This window comes from Chanos chanos, chromosome 6 (genome assembly GCF_902362185.1).
Source record: "Chanos chanos chromosome 6, fChaCha1.1, whole genome shotgun sequence".
NCBI classification, from domain to species: domain Eukaryota; kingdom Metazoa; phylum Chordata; class Actinopteri; order Gonorynchiformes; family Chanidae; genus Chanos; species Chanos chanos.
In genome coordinates this window covers 18,123,708-18,142,313 of record NC_044500.1, presented here as the reverse complement: position 1 = coordinate 18,142,313, position 18,606 = coordinate 18,123,708, and the positions used below count along the sequence as shown (strand labels likewise).

General features: G+C 43.0%; 1 protein-coding gene across 2 annotated transcripts; it reads right to left on the bottom strand.

Moving 5' to 3' along the window:
• Positions 1 to 2,726: 2,726 nt before the first annotated feature.
• On the bottom strand, positions 2,727 to 18,334 carry ankrd13b (ankyrin repeat domain 13B). Of its 2 annotated transcripts, none has more exons than XM_030777634.1 (15): positions 18,227 to 18,334; positions 9,841 to 9,976; positions 9,275 to 9,399; positions 8,385 to 8,430; positions 8,126 to 8,269; positions 7,622 to 7,841; positions 7,223 to 7,289; positions 6,947 to 7,028; positions 6,409 to 6,473; positions 5,109 to 5,245; positions 4,609 to 4,766; positions 4,253 to 4,432; positions 3,793 to 3,956; positions 3,414 to 3,490; positions 2,727 to 2,922 (listed from the first exon to the last, which is right to left on the bottom strand). In XM_030777634.1, the coding sequence occupies exons 1-15, from the start codon at positions 18,332 to 18,334 to the stop codon at positions 2,727 to 2,729; spliced, it is 1,905 nt and encodes a 634-aa protein (XP_030633494.1). The 2 variants fall into 2 exon arrangements, with proteins under 2 accessions (XP_030633494.1, XP_030633493.1); XM_030777633.1 differs by having other exon boundaries at positions 2,727 to 2,947; positions 3,403 to 3,490; positions 5,109 to 5,242.
• Between the last annotated feature and the right edge of the window lie 272 nt (positions 18,335 to 18,606).

Sequence of the window (18,606 nt, the reverse complement as noted above, 5' to 3'; positions counted from 1 at the left end):
CTCTCTCTCTCATCCCTAATTAAAATAGCACTAAGAACCGAAAAGACGTTAAATGATTAAGCACGTTGCATTACAGGAGTAAGAATTACTTTAAAAACTACAGCCCGAATCCCTATTTAATGAAATGGCTAAGAAATCCCCTGTGGCTAATGTAGTCAAATACTGGTCTGTAGAAAACACAGTTTTAACTGTGACATCAGAACAAGCGCACAACTTTAATTAGAGCAAATACAATTAGAATACTTCACAATATCTTAAAACCTGAACCTGAAAAAAGTATCTGACAGTTTTGCCATGACCCAAGTGAACAGATTTCCCAAAAGCATTCCTGCTGCGTTATCCTGCAGTTTTAAAGCCTGTTTTCATTTAAAACTTCATCGACTGGCGTTCGTTCGTGTGCGCGCGCACGCTAGCTGTCGCCTCGCATACTGATGCACACAGGCGTTTATTTATGTCTCTGGGTGTTTAAAGATTCACGCGGCATAGTACCTGCGCTGGGCTGAGCTGCTCTTCAGAATAATGTTATTCATAGAGCTTGACTCATCCACTGTGTGCCGAGCCACCCCTCTGCAGACCAGCTGATTCATATTCGGAACGATCCCATCCATACCGAGCTTCTGACTCGAGCGTATCTAGAAACGTTTTGCCATCAGCAAGCGTTTTTATCGTTTTCTGAAGTAAAGGAAGCGTGCAAAGCAATCCGAATCACTGAAACTGAAACAGAGGATGCAAAGAGAGAGAGAGAGGGAGGGAGAGAGTGACTGGTGGAGTTCACCACCAGAGTTTTATTCACTGGGTTTTTTCCCCCTTATATGCATACAAAACATCTTGTGCCACCTGTAAGGATATCAGGTGGAGATTACGGGTATTTTGTCATACAGTCAATTTAAAAACTAATCAAACACAAAAAGCACCCGCATTCCCCCAAAACAAACAAACAAAAAAAACAGTGTTGTGACAAGCTTTCCAGGGAGAGCTCTAATGAAGCGTATGCTCTGTTTTCATTACTGCAGTCTTTATTCATCTCATATCGCTTGATCACTTGAGACTGCCAACGATTTCTAATGACAATCCACTCGTTTTTTATTATTCAGGCTTGGCTCAAGTCATGAATCAAAATTAAAAGCAGAGACACATAGGCGGTGCCAGAATACCATACAAACACCACAACTATACTCCACACAGACCCATTCATATCAGGTGCGAACGTGTTTTTTTTTTTAATTGATTGTTTTAATACATGGTTTATTAAAACTCATACAAGGACCTTTGCATTACTCCTCTAATTACTAAACCCACACCATTATCTCTCAGTATTTCCTATCTACCACACGGTAACACATGAATAAGTAAATATAACATCTTGATGTCTGGCACCCCTGTACTGTTCCTAGATCAGCCCTTATGTCATCTCATTTGTCAGGTTAAGTTATCAGTAAACACCACTGCCTAGTGTGAATTGTGCTTAAAAGAAAGTTCTGTCAAATGATGTCATTTTTTCTGCAAATTTAATTCAATTATATAAAGATGTCTATGGAAGCCAAAGAATGAATAACCAAATGGGGAAAAAAAAAAAAAAAAAAACTTGCAATGCAGAGGAAATTTCCAGTTTCTGAGAACATCTTAAAATAAACAGAACATCACAATAAGGAAAACAGGAATTAAAATGTCCAAAAGCTGCTATAATAGGAAAGACTAAAATAGCACCATTTTGTGTATTGTATGAACAACCACCCAGATGACTTTTGCTCATGGCAAAAATATGATCAGTATTGCAGTGAGAATCTGATGCTTTGAGATGATTAAAAATTAAAAAGAAAAATGTTCCCTCCAAAAAGATGCCTCTGGATAGACTGGAAATTTCCCATCTAATTCAATGTTCACTCTCCTAACTTCTGAAATTAGTCATGTTTCCACTACTTAGGACAAAAAAAAAAGGATCTTGCTGAAATAATTAGATGGTGCAGAGGCAAAACACAAACAGAATCCTCCCGCTGTCTTACAGCGATTAGCTGCCAACAGACCGCCTCACCGCACTGACGTCACATCATCACTCTATCCATTCATTATCCAGCCAATCAACTGTCATCACTGCTCTGCCTGTATGCACTCTACATACAGTACAATTGGATTTTGTGCAAATTAAAAACAAAAATCTAATTTACTAGTTCCTTTTTTTAAAAAAAGATGATAAATAAAAAATAAAGAGGGCAAAAGAGAAAGAAAGCATCGGAGTTCTGTAAGTCCGAACTCATCAGTGTTAGAGCCCACACAGAGGTCAAGCTTTGGTGGAAAACAAATGAATGAACAAACAAACAAAAAACAGGCTGAGTAATGTGTGAAGGCTTCCAGTGTCAGCTGGGAAGTAGCTCTGTTCATTTTCTCATTCATACACACACATAAACACACACACACACACGCACACACACACACACACATTTGTTGAATGGCCTCTCACCAGTCTAGTGCTAGTCAGTCAGTTAATAAGTCACTGGATAGTTTTTTAAATGTTGTTATAACGTTGTGGCATGAGGACAGAGGATCTGATTGGAGTCAGTTGGCTTTATCACCTCTGGGAAGCCCTGTGGTTAAACACAGGTTTAGTGGAAGGACATGTTGGGAAGTGGGGAGTGGTTTGGTTTAATAGAGCCAATCGCAGCTCTTCCTAGGTCACCTGTAGATCGCCCACTCTCCCATTCCCTTGTTCCCAGTGGCTTAATGTCCACTCACTTCTCCATGAGTGACAGCTGTATGATACGCTGCAGCTCTTCCTCCTCTTGTCTTTGCCGGAGCTCCGCTTCCTCCTGCTCGCGGGCAGACAGTTCCATTGCCAAACGCAGCTGCTCGTCATAACTCTTTGGCGTCTTATTGGTAGGTGTCCCCCGGGGACTGGCCACGGGGCTGGGTTTGTGCTGTGGGGTCCTGATAAGAAGGAGGATACGGAGCGCTGTGACTGATGCATTCAAAAAACATAGTTTCTTATCATTCATCAGAAAGTTCCACGTATTTCCATTAGCACAGTGTTACCATAGCAGAAGCCACTTAAAACAAGCGGCACCAAGCCGTTTTTTCTCTCAGAAAAGCGTGCTATCAAATACTGAGAGAACATTTTCACAGCATAAGCAAATTTTAGCTGCTGGAGCCTTGACAGAGCAAAATCTCTAGAACTATCTAGAACAAACAGTGCTGAGGAAGGGCCGTGTCTTTGAAGACCGGTCCAAAGAGAATTTATGATCTTCAGAGAGTACAGACAGGGTACACTGTATTGACAGTGAGTGCTGTGTCAATAGCTCCAGAAAATTATGTGTGTTGAATGAAGAACTGCTACAGAAACTCGCTGAGAGAGAGGGAGAGAGAGAGAGAGAGGGAGAGAGAGAGAGGGTAAACAGAGGAGGAGAATACTGACTGCGGACCTTTCGATGCGACTGGGGTCACAGGAAAGGCTGTGTGTTCCTGGCTTGCTGTTTGTCAGTGCCTCCCAGATAGTCACCTACAGAGAGAGTCAGTTTTAAAAGTATTTCTCTGGTTGGGAGCATATGTACAGTTGCATCATCTGTTGACTCTGAATCTAAAAAAATAAAATCTATCTATCTATCTATCTATCTATCTATCTATCTATCTATCTATCTATCTATCTATCTATCTATCTATCTATCTATCTATCTATCCATCTATCTATCTATCCATCTATCTATCCATCTATCTATCTATCCATCTATCTATCTATCTGTCTATCTATCTGTCTATCTATCTGTCTATCTATCTGTCTGTGTGTGTGTTTATGGTTCTGACCTGGTCGTACTCTGAGCCAGCCTCTAACAGGCTTTGCTGGATGGCGTACTGCAGCAGGTCGTCTTCCTCTTCACGCATGTTGTCTCTCTGGTTCCCTCCAAGTATACTGTAACCAGGCGGAGCCTCAAACACACACGCAGGAATCTCTCCTGCACGACATGAGCCTGACAGACACACACACACACACACAAGCTGGTTTATACATCTTTTTTGACTTGATCCATCCAGTAAAGTAATAGGCCGTCAGCGAAAGCAATGTTACTGCATAGGAGACAGACATAATATCGCCACTGTTTCACTGCTATGGTGAGAAAAATCATCAGAACAGTTTCCGTTCTTGGTGTGAAGTTATTCTGACTGTTCCGCAGCTCAAGTTGACAGTTTTGTTAAGTGTTAGGTAGCTAACTGTTAATTTAAGGCTTAATTCAAGTTTCAAGTGACAGAAGTTTTGAGGTCTTACTGGTGGAGCTGGAGCTGGATACACTGGAGGAGTCACTTCCTGGGGAGGGAGTCTCTGTCCTGGGACTCTCTTTCTGTCTGTCTCTCTCTGCCTCCGCTCGGCCCGTCACAACACTGTCCTCACAGCCGTTTAGATTTCCAAAAGTGATGCGCGCGTTCAGAATGTGGTAGATGGGTATCTCTGGGGAGTTGAGACAGATTGTCTAATCATCACATTTCTGCATGCCCATATATGTCACGGATACTCGCACACACGTTTGTTTATGTATGCATGCATATATGCATACACATATAAATATATACAAAAATCTGAGTGCATATGCCTCTGTTACTCTCCCTCTCTGACATTTCTCTCACCGATCTTGACAGGGAAGCCCGGGGGCAGGCGTAGGGTGATGAAGTCACGGAGTTTAGCGAAGAGGGCATTGGAAATAGCCATGAGGTCGATGATGGGGGCCACCTGCTCGGCCAGGGACAAAGGGTGGGACTCACAAAGCCACAGCTTCGCCTTGAACCTGAAAACACACACGCACGCACACACACATATACACACACATACAGATGAACTACCATGGTGTGGGGCACCTACTGATACACACTTCACTGTAAGGTGTGGATGACAACATGGGAGAGTGCTATTCACAGTACAACACTTTAACAGAGCTTCTATAGGCGAATTGTGCTTATATAAGGCAAACTGATTCTAATGTTAGAGGTAAATGAGACCAAGTTTTATATAAATACTTTTACTGATTGAGCAGAGGATTGGTTTTTCTCATTACGGCAAAAAAACCTATTTCCATGGCAACAGGCATGTGCCTCAGGAACTCATTGGACAGTGAAGGGAAGGGGGTCACCTCTGGGTCTTGGTGGTGAGTTGGCATGGATGGCCAATGTCGCGCTGGTTATGGGACATGTTGGGATTAAAGTATTCCTCTGCAGTCAGTGCTGCTGGGTTAGTGACTGGGTATGATGTCTGTGTGACCAGCGTCTGCTGTAATAGAACAGAAATGAGTCTTCAGCGAGAGGAGCAAGGTGAAACTTTTATCAATATCAGACAAGCAGAGCAGCCAAGAGACTTGTTTTCCCCTAAGCTCAAATAGATATTGACAGCAATAAACAGTGAACAAATAAATCAGAATTTAAAACTACTCAAAGCAACAATACTGTGACACTTGTTTCTCTTTCTTTCTTTCCTTTCCCTCCTCTCCCACCCACCCTTTTCTTACAAAGATCTTAACATGAAGTCCAGCTATGTACACGTGGGCTGTACTCGCCCACTTACCAGCACTGCTAAGTACTATACTGGTGGAAATGTACATCAACTATCAACAGTATAAGCAGCGTTCACTTTCAACTCCGTTACATTTATGAAGAAATTATACACTTTCTACTCCAATACATTTCTACTCCAATACATTTACATTTTGTTTCATTTCGCACGGCAAGCCGAAAGTCATTCTCTTTCCTTTATTTTCATTTTATCATGTGGTAGCCGATTGAACACTTGTGGTTCTAACTGACGCGGACGCACACAAACGGTGGAAGAACGTGTGTGTTCTGGAGCCTAACTCACAGGCCTGGGTACAGCACTTGCCCAACATCTACTCATTACTGCCAATGTGAGTGCGTCAGCCAGCAAAGTAGTCCTGTTCTGGATAGTTCCGGAACTGTTTAGTTCCTAAAAAATCCCTGAACTTCAGTGGAATAACGGCTTTAGCCACTAGGAATGCGAGCCCAGACGACTGTCCACAGCCTTATTGAAAAAAAAACGTTTAGGAAGGAAAAAAACGATCCATACTGGACGAACAGCTTGTTTTTTTTTTTAATCTCGGAACAGGAAAATAACTTCAAATATCTTCAAGGATTCAGCTCCAAGTCTCAGGACGGTCGTGTTTGGTCTTATTTTTATTCGTTATGTTTCTTTTCATCTTGCACTTGAGTACATTAAAACCCTGATACTTTAAGCCTATGACTCGAGTTGTTTTTTGAATGGGTGACTTGCACTTTTACTTGAGTCATTCTGTCATGGTTGTGTCTTCACTTTAATCTAAGTATAATATATTTTTCACACCTTTCCTACTTACTCACACGTGCATGCGCTCACACTTGTGCACACACTCAGTTACTCGCTTACACACAAACCCACTCACTCACCCCGTTGTTAGGCCCCATGTGTTGCTCGGCAATGCCAAGGAAAGATTGCAGGGGTGTCTTGCTGCCTGAGGGAATTACACACGTAGGGTATATACATTACCGTGGGTATTACATTAGCAACCTCCCACACCACCCACAGTCAACTGGACCACTCAGAGCCTCACTACCTCCCTAAGCAGATACACAGGTGTTTTTTAGGGACAGGGTTTCCTCTGGGAAGACTAGTTATTACTATTTTATGATATGGTTCTGCCGTGTGACACGACATACACGACACAGGAGAATACTTCTACACTGCAATGTCTTCTTTCTCACTGATACACGTACTGCTAGAATGGCAAAGGTGACGCCACGACCAAAAGCGATTTTTCACACAGCGCTCGTAAACTATGAAGATTTCTGGTGTTAGTTTCAGTATACTATACAACAGAAAATATATAATACATATTTGTAATCTCTAATATAGAAGTGTTTTCATGCCAGTGAGGTGAGAACGTGTGGGTACACACAGAGCAGTTGGTTTGTGAGTGATGTGTACCTTTGGGTTTGGCTTTATGCTGATCATTTAGATGATCTGTCCTGGTACGAGTGATTAGCTCCACGTTAGACGCAGCATAGACCTAAGAGAGAGGAGGAGATACCTTTCTAAAGTGTTGAGTAATAGTGGGAACCTTAGCGGAGTTTACAGTTAAAATGATGATTGCATCATTTTTGATTGCACCAAAGAGAAGCGGTCCAGTGGAGTTCGTTATATGAAGTATATAAAGTACATGCTTCAGCACGGGCGGAAAAAAAGCACAGAGTAAGCAGTTACCTTGGACTCGTAGCCGTTCACCACTTCTGTTTTTTCACTGCGCCAGCCCAGAATGCCTGTCTTATTCCTACAGAGAGAGAGAGACATAAAGATGGACGTATAACACAGGGTGATGACCTGCAGTGAGGGGTTAGTGTATTTTCATCCTAATAATGAGTCTAAATGGTGCTTTACTGGCATCTCTCCCTGGCATGGGCGCTCTGATTCTGTGCAGCCTACATCCTATAAGAACAATAAAACTGGAAAGGGCACAAACATCTGAAATATCTCTCCCTGCTGTCAGTGGAACCCGCCGGAATAAACGTCTGGAGCAGTTTCATGGAGTGCTGATGTTTTGATGCCAAAATGGATAATAATGGATACTTTCACTTTTGGTGCTCGTTCCCCCGTTCCTCTTACCTCTCGAAGGATATGTTGCGAGTGTCCAGCTGGGTGGTGACCACGGGGGCAGAGAGACGTGCCGCCACCTGCTCGTCTGTAGGCTGCAGCGCCTCCAGCAGGCCCAGAGCCCCGCTGCTCCTCCTCGAGGACGGAGACGCCAGCGAGGAGACGGTGGGGAGCGTCTCGCAGAACACTAGCTGCCTGTCGTGGTCAACCTCCATCACCATGGCACTGGAGTCTGAGAGAGACAGACAAACGGGTGGAGGAGACAGGAGCTAGTGAGCAGCGTTGACGTGTTTTAGCTCATTCACTGAACTGACCGATTTAAGAACCTCAAGTTTGGGCAAAAACAACCGATTAAACCTTAAAAGCTGGCGCGAAAGGTCACAGAACGAAAAACCCAACAGAGTCTGATTTCAGGGATCAAAAATTGCAAGGCTAGGGGAGAGAGAAATGAAGAAAAAAAAAAACAAACAAAAAAAAAAAAACAAAGCATCTCCAACTATGCCTGAGAATTCATACCATGACCACGAAAAATGAAACTTCGGTTTCCTCGTTGCCAGGTCATCTGCTCGAAGCCCATGAGCGTAGTGTCCACTCGCAGACACTGGCCGCTCTTCCACACGCGGTATGTGTCACTGGGGCAGATCCGAGACACCAGGGGCACTACAGGCCAACGGTTAAGAGAGAGATCAGCTTCAGTAGGGTTAGCTCAGCCGCAGTGAAGCCGCGGTATTGTTCAGACAGTAAAGGGACTAGTAAAGTCCCTATTTTAACTTACCCCAGCTTGTAAACTCCCATTTCATCTCTACATAAAAGTCCTGAGCCTTAGAGAGAGACAGAGAGAGATAGAGAGAGAAAAAGAGTGAGTAAATAAAAAGCACAAAGTTTATGAAGTTAAGAGTGACTGTGAAGAAATGGCACTATTTGGATGTGAATGCTAGTAGAATGGTGAGACAGAGATTGATAGATGTAGAAAATTGGAGGGAGATATAAATAATATTTCTCTGTGGGAAAGATAGAGGTTTCAGAGAATGAGGTATGTGTTCCTCATCCATCATAAACAAATGGGAAATGTGTTTCAAAAGGAGGAAGGCCTAGGGCCAAAGAGAGAGAGAGAGAGAGAGAGAGAGAGAGAGAGGGAGAGGTTAAGACAGGTTAGCCTTCTGACAGACTGAGGTCCTGTGTGAAGATATAGTGTGTCAGTTTTATTCAAAGGGATCACTCAGGTGTGCTATTGGCTGACTTCCCACTGTTAAGCCAAAGCTAGGTGAGCTTCCCCTGGCCCATTATTCAGGTGAAATCAAGTGTGAATGAGTGACAGGACGATCCCTCGTTCACAGGTGAGGTTCCATTCACCAGACACGACATATTCCAAACACCACAGCGCAATTCATCCGAGTTAAACCAGCTGCTCAGCTCTGTGCTTTTTGTCAATTCAGCTCCAAATATTTTATCTTTGTACAAAATCTCTCTCTGTTGAGTGAGCAGCCTGTTTATGGGTTTTGAAACCAATATTTCCGTGTAAAGAGAGCAGAACGACAATTTCTGAAACTTGTTGATGAATTTGTTATTGTTTTTATAGAACTGTTTATTATTTTATTTGTTTTTTAAATTATTTGATGTTTTATTTGTATTTTTATGGCGTGTGCTTTTTCCCCATTGTATCACCTGACGCAGTCTCTCCAGCTGAAGGGGAATCCCGGCTAGTCTCTTTGTGGTACGCTGGTAGTCACGGTAACGCAGGACTAGACGCACCAGCTCCGGGTTGCGTGTGCTGATGGCCTCTTGCAACACTGTGGGGGAAAAAAAGATTGAACAAAACATGTTATCAGAGACAGTTACTCATGTCTGTGAATACGAAACGGAAAAATGTCCAAGAAAACTCGCCTTTGCTCACAATGGGAAAAGCAAAGTATGGGTGATTGGTCATTTTTTTCAGTCTGCAGCTAAAGTGAGACTTTGGTTTTCAGTTCCTCACTGTGCAGGCTATTTCTGATCTAACTCAGCAGTAATGCACCTGATGTATCACCTAACAGTTTTGAAAGTAACTGTTGAGTTAAATGAAATTTGTTCAAGCTGGCTCTGAAGTTGATGGATTGCAGTTGCTTCCATATTATACTGAAAGCTGGTCTTTGATCAGTTTTTTTCTTTGGTTCATAACTGTTACAGCTGGGACAGGAAGTTGAGAGAGCTGATCCTGGATCTGAAGTGGAAGAGGAGGGCTTGTATCTCACCTGTCCATCCATTCCTGTTCTCTTTACTGACGTCAGCTCCGTGCTGCAGGAGTACCCGGGCACAGTCCAGGTGTCCCAGGGTTACTGCCAGGTGGAGGGGGGTACGTCCCCGGGGGTCCAAAGTCTCCAAATTCACCTTCCAGAAACAGAAGGACACAGTGAGTGTGAGTCAGAGAGAGAGAGAGAGAGAGAGAGAGAGAGAGATGTAAGAAAACTGATTACAGTTGCTAGCTGAGTTCTTCTCTGGCATGGAACACAGCTGGTAAAAAAAAGAAGAAGAAGAGGGGGAGGCTGCAGCGAACGAGTGTGATGGAGAAAGAAGTGACAGGTGATAATTAAGCCATCACACTCTCACATGACAGAGAAAGGCCTCACACCATGTCTCCCCTGGTGACAGTGGGAAATAGCCGCACACTCAGAACTGTTGCCATTGTAAATCAACCAGCAATTCTGATGCTTGGAAAAAAAAAGGAAAGAAAGGAAAAAAAGACTTGTTTTTCATTGTTCTCTAATCTGGCCTCATTCTCTCTCTCTCTCCCTCTCTCTCTGCCAACCATCGAGTTTATGTTCACTTACTGAAGAGAGACAGATGTACACACACACACACACAAGTGTGCACACTCTCTCTCTTACACACACACACACACACACACACACACACACAGGTAAAGTAGTAAAGTTACTTTATCTGTCGCTCTCTCTCTCTCTCTCCCTCTCTTTTTCAAGCTGCTTATCCTAATTAGGGTCACAGGGTGCTGGAGCCTATCCAAGCGCTTATTGGGTGAAAGGCAGGGGAAACACCCTGGACAAGTCGCCAGTCCATCGCAGTATGTATATATATATATATATGTGTGTGTGTGTGTGTGTGTGTGCGTGTGTGTGTATACTCCGACCTTGCACAGGCAAAGGTTGGAGTAGTCAGTAATGCATAGGCCAGCACTCTAATGTGAATATGCTGATGAAAGAGTTTTGCTGTGTGAGGAGCCTATTGGTTGATAGTTATTTATGGAGAGCCTATACGGAGCACCTCTTCAGACTTGCAAATCATAATGGAAACATATTATTGTCTGGGGATTAGGCTGAGCTGCATTGTACAGTCAGATTCAACTCATGTGCAACAAAAATACACACTGAACCCACCCTGTGTATAGCTACTTTGTGTGTGTGTGTGTGTGTGCGCGCGTGCGTGCGTGTGTGTGTGAGTATGTGTTCGGGTTTAATTTTATATTGATAATACAAATGGGATCTAAATGTCCTCATTAACATATGAATACCTGAAAAAAACAAAAAACAAAACAAAAACACAGAAGAATTTAGGACATTCTGCTAATACACACTGAATAAGAATGATCTCCCAAAAATTAAGGCACACCTGTTCATTTTTAAAAGAAAATGACCCAACATATTTGTTTTGTGTTTATGATTATGGTTATTGTGGATGTTTAGGGTTATAGCTATCAAGCTTTACTGACAGTATGTGGAGGTCAGTAAAAAGTCCTCACATATTCTACTTATAATAGTGTGTGTGAGTGTGTGTGTGTGTGTGTGTGTGTGTGCGTGTGTGTCTGTGTACCATGCACTGATGTGCTGTATAGCACTGACACAGAACTGTGTGTCAGGGGAACGTTTGAGGTGTGTCTAAGCTGGTTGGCTGGCTGCTGTCCCTGGTCTCCACACAGGGCTCTGTAATTAGTCTAGCCCTCTTTAAGCACACTGTAGCTCACAGCTCACAACTACTGGGGCCCAAGCAACACCTCCCTGTTCCCTTTCCCCAAAGAATAGAGACAGAAAAACAGCTGAATGCACACAGGGAATTGAAACACAGGGGGTAATCAAGAGACTGTGCGTGTGCGTACGTGTGCGCGCGCGTGTGTGTGTACGTGTGTGTGCACGTATGTGCATCACATGTGTGTGTTCTGTTGGGGCAGGGGGTTGTTGGGGATGTATTGCTATGGCAAACAGGAAGAAGAGGAGAAGAGATAGTAAAGGAAAAGCCTGAAGAAGATGCCGGAAAGTGAAGGCGGGCACTAGCAGCTTGTCGGGAGTGCCAGGCTGCCACCTCAGCCTGGCATGAAGCTCTGCTCAGCCCCGAGGGCGACACAGAGGAGTAACAAAAGCTCAAAATGATAACGGTGGGGAGGTGGAGGGGGGGGGGGGGGGGGGGGGGAGGTGGAGGGGGAGGGGGAGGGGGCTCAAGGCTTGAAAGGATGAAGAAGAAAGTAAGGGAAAGAGAAAGAACAGATGGAGAGCAAAAGAGATTACACTATTTTCCATTTCAAGTCCCCGAGAAGGAATAGCATAATGTGGTCCCATGCTGTCTCTGGCCTAACACAGTAGATTCAGCACTGATAACCTGAGTCTCCAGTCTGACACTGAACACTAGAGTGTCAGGGCTGGGTGAAAGCAAAAACACATGCTCCTGTCCTCTGGGACCAGGCTTTGGAAAATACTGGTATGAACTGGAAGATGGACTGGGAGATAGAGAGGAAGAATAATGAAATTGGCAAAATACATCATTCAACAGGTTTTGTTAGAGAGAAAGACAGAGAGAGAGAGAGAGAGAGAGAGAGAGAGAGATGGATGAAATCGCATGCTGTGGGGGGTTGGGGGGGGTGGCTGGAGAGCACAGGAAACATTGGTTGTTATAGACTGGCCTTCCATTGACCCTGTCTCCTGCTATTTATACTAAGACGCTCACACACAAACACAAACAGTCAATTGAACTGTTGCATTAGCTCACAGACACACACACACACACACACACTCACATACACACACAGAATCACTGGAAATATACATCTCCCTGAATTCCAAATGAACAAATATTGATTCGTTTTTACAACTCTACTCTCTACAGCAATCCTGACCTCTGTAAAAGTACTTTTAAATAAAGCACTATTTTTCAGCTGCCTTCTTTTGTGTGGCTAATATCCCAACAACAGCAGCAACAACAACAACAACATCAGCAACAACAACAATAAAACACTGCACATTTGTCTCTCCCGTGAGTGAAAATCTCATGGTATTCCCACACCTGCTCATGGAGTATTCCAGAAATTGCACACTAACACACTAACACATTTACTCACTCACATGTGAACTATGTTATTCTGACAAGACATATTAACGCAAACACATACTGTATGCATCCATTGAGCGTTTGTTCCCATAGGCACAACTGATAGGACACTGTGTTTAAATTTGGGGGGGGTCTTCTCACATACTCAGAATGAGCATGCTCTATTGCACACTGCCATCCTCCATCCATCCTCTTTCTCTCTCTCTCTCTCTCTCTCTTTCTTTCTCTCTCTCTTTCTCTCTCTCTCTCTCTCTCTCATTCTTAGTCATTTGCCTGCTGGAGGCTGCATTATTGATAGCCATCTCTGGCTGTAGCATCTGCTTCAGCACTCTCTCTGCCTTGGCTAATGTTCTCTGGCAGCTACTTAAACCAGCATCAATCTTTCATTGGAAGTCCAAACTGTGCATGTGGGGACGAAAAAAAGCAAATCATACGTGTTTGTGTGCATGTGCATGCGAGAAGGAGAGATGCATATTATTACGGGATAAAAAACGTGGTTAAATATGAAATAAAAAATTGCGTGGGCAGAGATGTGTGGGTACAGGCATGCAAGAGCTATGCATGTACACACACACACACACTCACACACACGCAACCTCAGGCTGAAACACAGTGCAACAGCGAAACTAAACAATGGAATGGTCCAAACTTGAGCTGTGACTATCTTCATCTCCGTTTACTGATAGATGTTGAACAAGTGAAAGGGATGGAAAAAACAGGTTAACACAAACGGGGTCTGGTACAGTAGAGAAATGAAATTCTAGCTGAGATGGATGGAGAGCTGACGGACCAGAGGAAGATGTACACTTTCTGTAAATAACTCTGAATCGGCCAGGGAACCTGCCACATGAGGGAGATGAGAGAAATGTGGCTGTGCTTTTAACTGCTTCTCCTTTGACGTAAAGGGGGCCGACATGCAACCTCAAACGCCTTTAAAAACTCCAGAAACTATTCATGAGCACTCGAGTGGAAGGCTGTCTTTAAATTTGCAGAGAAGAGACCACAGAACACAAATCCTGTGTCAAAGCAAAAAACTAGATCTAGCCTAAATGCCCCTTTAAACATATAATGCAGATACAATTATACTATATATATATGTATATTTAGGAGGAAATATATATGTATATTCACACACCGTGACCCTACCCCTACCTGGTGTTCATACACACACACACACACACACACACACAGTATTATAATTCAATATGTAGCACGATATACAATGTACAAGGTAGTGCTATCATGAAGAATAATAACATAACTCATATCATGCCCAGGATCATATTAGCGTATGATGAATCATTGCCATTCAGAGTCAGTAGCATTGTAGAGTCCCAGATGGACAAAGTACATTATGAGCTTCTCACAAACCACTCAGAAGCCTTATAAACATTTACAGTTTTCATAGAAATGGGCTTTAATAAAGTTTCGATGCTACCACACCCTCTGTTTACTGGAGAAACACTGGACCCATACAATGACTTCTACCCATACATCTGGCAAAGGTCAAAGGCGCTTTTTTTTTTTTTTTTTTTGCACCCAGATAAGAACTTTCGTGATGTCATGTGTAGTATTTTAGGTCATTTTTCGTAAACAGCATGAAACTGCTGAAAGGAGATAAGCTATATGTGGAAGTAGAGGAAGTTGTGGCGGAAGCAGGCTTGACCTGTTTCCATAATACCACAGACAGGGGAAGTAGGGCCGACTGCATAATTTTCTGCATAGTTTTCATGTTGTGTATCCAAAAGGCTACATGAGGTGTTTTCTTTCTTTCTCATTTTTTTTTTTTGCTTAAACAAATTAAAATAGAGGAAGTTACTTATGGGTAAGGCAAATGACTATGCAAAATAATGTATCCACTGAACCAGTCCTGAGAGTGTGATGCTAATAGCCTGCATGCTACAGTAAGCAGATGCATAACTATAAACAATCCTCACTGAAGTCTTTGTGAACTGACATATTCAGAGTGGTATTTAGAGGAGTTGCCAAGTGTGTGTGTGTGTGTGTGTGTGGAGGGGGGGGGGGTGTTGTTGTTCTAATGCTTAGTATGGAGCTATAATGAAATCAGATATGTTCCATGAAGTACCATTCATTTCCTCCATCTTTCCAATTCACGGAGCCAAACAAACGCAACATATTATTAGCTGAGCACGAGACATCTTTTCAATCTTCAACTATTGTCTGTCTGGCTCTGTCCTGCTCTGTCTTGTTAAAAGCTTTCTATAAGTTAACTAAATCTCTCCCCCTCAACCCTCCCCTCTAGTTGAATCCCTAATGACGGAGCTTTGGTAAAATTAGTGTTGGGTTTCACTGCACAGAAGTGGAAGTGGAGGTGAAAGGATGCTGCTGCCAAAAGAAAAAAAAAAGGACTGGAAGAGAACTGAGATTGAACAGATGTTGGGGGGAAAAAAGAGAGAAGTTATCTGAAGGGATAGGGTTGTGTTGCTGAGGAGGTCGGATTCGTGTTAATCTAGCTTGACGAGACTAAGAGCTGTTGATTTTATGTGGACACAAATCTGTATGGGGCAGCAGTGATTTCTCTCCTTTGGACATGTGCTTGAGCCTCTGTCAGCACACAGTTTAATATCTCTGCTTCTGCTGCTACAGACATATCATCCGCTCTGCAGTAACCTTCCTCAATCATCTACTCTTTTCTATTCCCTGGTTTTTTTTTTTCCCTGTCTACATCTACCAACCTTTTACTTCCCATCTCTCTCTCTCTCTCTCTCTCTCTCTCTCTCTCTCTCTCTCTCTCTGTCTGTCTGTCTGTCTGTCTGTCTGTCTGTCTGTCTCTCTCTCCTCTGGGCTGTCAGTTGTCTGTGTTGTCCCTCTCCATCTTGTTTTATGACACTGTCAAAAAAGCAAACTGCAAATGGAGCTCCTTCCAAATCTCTTACTGTCTTCTCTCTTTTCTCTTCTCTTTCCAAATTCATCTCTTTTGCTATTCATGTCCCTCCCTCCCTTCCCTCCTCCAGCTTTATTTTTTGCTTCTCTCTGTTCTCTCATCGACACCCAACACCAATGACACAACCAATATGCTGGTGCAGCACCTTTTATCTCCTGGATGGCTCAGTGTACCCCCCCCCCCCCACACACACACACACACTCCTCCTGCTCCCTCCCTTCCTCCTGAAGCTCTTAAGGCAAATAATTGTCATGGTATTGACACCCCTCTCAACACGTCTGCAGACATGAACACCAGCAAAACCTTCATCCAATCCCTGAGAGACAGACAGAAAGAGAGAGAGAGAGAGAGAGAGAGAGAGAGAGAGATGCACACACACACACACACACACACAAGCACACCAATCCAATTCATTCTCACAGCAACTCAACACTGCACCTCAATCTCTTGAAGTCTGTTCTTTGAGCCTAGGCCAGATAATCCTGCCGGTGGTGTGTAAATCATGCAGACTGAGAGAAGTTTATATCGCAGCGATAATTAACCAGGTTAGGGCTGAGTTATGACCAGCATCTAGGAACACAGACGCAGAACAAACAGGGTAGGACGGTAGCACGGTGACTTAAGACTTTACATTTAAAAGAGAGCTTAACTCTAGTTATTTCTGTGTCTGAATGACTGTAGAATACAGGCAAAATGTTAGAGGAAAAAGAAAAACACCACATACAGCTATGAGGTAGATTTAGAAAGGACAAAGGCTTTTCTTAATTTGCCTTCTAAAAGCTTGGACCCACCCAGGTATATAAATGAAGGCAAATTGGATTAACTAATGCCAGGTTTCCATTTTTGGCATTTGGATTCATCCAAGACAAGTGTGTGTCTGTGTTCTGCAGCCACGGAAGAGACTTGACACCTTAAAGTGCAACATGAATGAACAGATATTTTAGTGTGCTCCCAGTCCTCGCAATTGGTGCAAGTAGCATTTTCATTATCCCATACTGACACAAAACCACTTCTTTTTTTTTCCACAGTAGTCCTTAATTTTGGCAACATTGGTCTCATATTCTGAGGCACATTTAACACGGTGTATTGTTTGAACATGGGCCTCAATTCTGGTGATCAATGCTTATTTCAGTTATACAGGCCTATATATGCAGTATGTGTATACATACATATAGCTAATGACAAATTGACAAATACTCTGTGAACTGACATGGTACATAGCACACACTGTGGCTTGATAAATACAATAAAGACAGTCTCAAAAATCTTGTAGAGAGTCTCTGTATGGCTAATTACAGAAACTGATTTGCATAATGGTCTCCTAGGCTAACAACTGGAAAGGAATATCTACTCAGTCTACACTGTTCTGTTTGCACCCATGTTTTTTGCTTTAACTTGTCACACACAATATAGACATGGACCTACTCCATCGTGGTGCAATCTGTAGTGAACTGTTTGGGATATTAGCAATTTCCTCCTTAAGTGCGATATATTTTGAGACCATTACTTCAACCTATGCCTCTAGGTTAATCACGACTGTCTTCTATCCTGTCTTTCCCCTCAAATATCTGTCAACCTCTCAATTTTCTTGGGTCAACATGTGGTCTATTGTATCACTTAGTTGAAGCGGTAAGGCTCCTTCGTTGATAATTACGCCGTTCAGTTGTTGTGTTAAATTTTTAAGGAAGTAATAAACATGGCAAACACACCCTACCATACTGACATCGGTAAGCTAATATTCAAACCCTATCAACATGGTTGCTGTGTGAGAGCTACGCGAGAAGAAACGGTAGCACGACTGGCATTAGTCACTCATACACTTGTGCAGTCTACAGCTCTTCTATTGTGCATAGCCTCCTTCTCAGCTCTCATTTTAACAGTCAGTATAAACGAGCGACTTGCACCCGCAGCGCGGCTCTTCTTCCAAAAATTACTGTAACCAAACCGCAGTGAAACGACACTTAAACAAATGATTGCAAGAACAGGGTGTGGATATCCCCAGTGTTGTGCGCTACCACACTAACAACATCAGAGAAGCCGATCTTCTACTGATATCCTGCCCTCACACTGACCATTCAGTTAGTTAGGAGATGCTTGTTCTGAAAATCATAAGAAGGCAATAGTATGGCTTTCAGCAAGAGTGAGAGAGTTATTGCATTATCTGTAAAAACATAACGTGTTCAGACTGAACTCTGTTTTTGATTAATCTCCTGTCAATATATGGAGGCGTATGAAATATCAGTCGACAAAAAAATGAACTGTCACAATATTTTTCGACTCCAACTATATTAAGAACCACACCGGTCTCTTCGCTTGGCACACCTAAACCAGTTCTTATTCTGTTATACATGGCCCACCCCAGGACCCAGTAGACAGAGACACGGTGTAAAACCCCTTCTCACCTGATCGCTTGCCGTGAGCTCTTTCTCCAGTTGCCGGTGTTTATTATGCCAGACAAGATAATGGAGAGGATAACGACTCTTTTCCGGAGTTTTCTTGGCAGAAATCATCCTCGCTGCATAGTTCGTTGGTCTCCCGATCCGTATCCTTGCTTTGCGCTTGATTATTTACTTTTACAAGGGGTGCGCGTTATTTTATTGTGACTATTAGGAAAAATTCTCTCCTTTTCTCTAAGCAACATGTCTTCCGTATCACATAAATGTCTAATGGGCGAATACTTAAACTATCTGTGGATACTGTGAGATTACTCAAACCTAATATGCATGTTAGTCGTCCTCTCTCTCTCTCTCTCTCTCTCTCTCTGTCTCTCTCTCTCTCTCGC

Excerpts from the sequence above, each read along its gene's own strand:
- ankrd13b (XM_030777633.1), bottom strand. The coding sequence starts at position 18,334 with ATGATTTCTGCCAAGAAAACTCCGGAAAAGAGTCGTTATCCTCTCCAT. Across the intron at positions 8,270-8,384 it reads ATGGGAGTTTACAAGCTGGG|TGCCCCTGGTGTCTCGGATC; the intron begins GTAAGTTAAAAT and ends GTTGGCCTGTAG. Across the intron at positions 7,029-7,222 it reads TGAACGGCTACGAGTCCAAG|GTCTATGCTGCGTCTAACGT; the intron begins GTAACTGCTTAC and ends CCTCTCTCTTAG.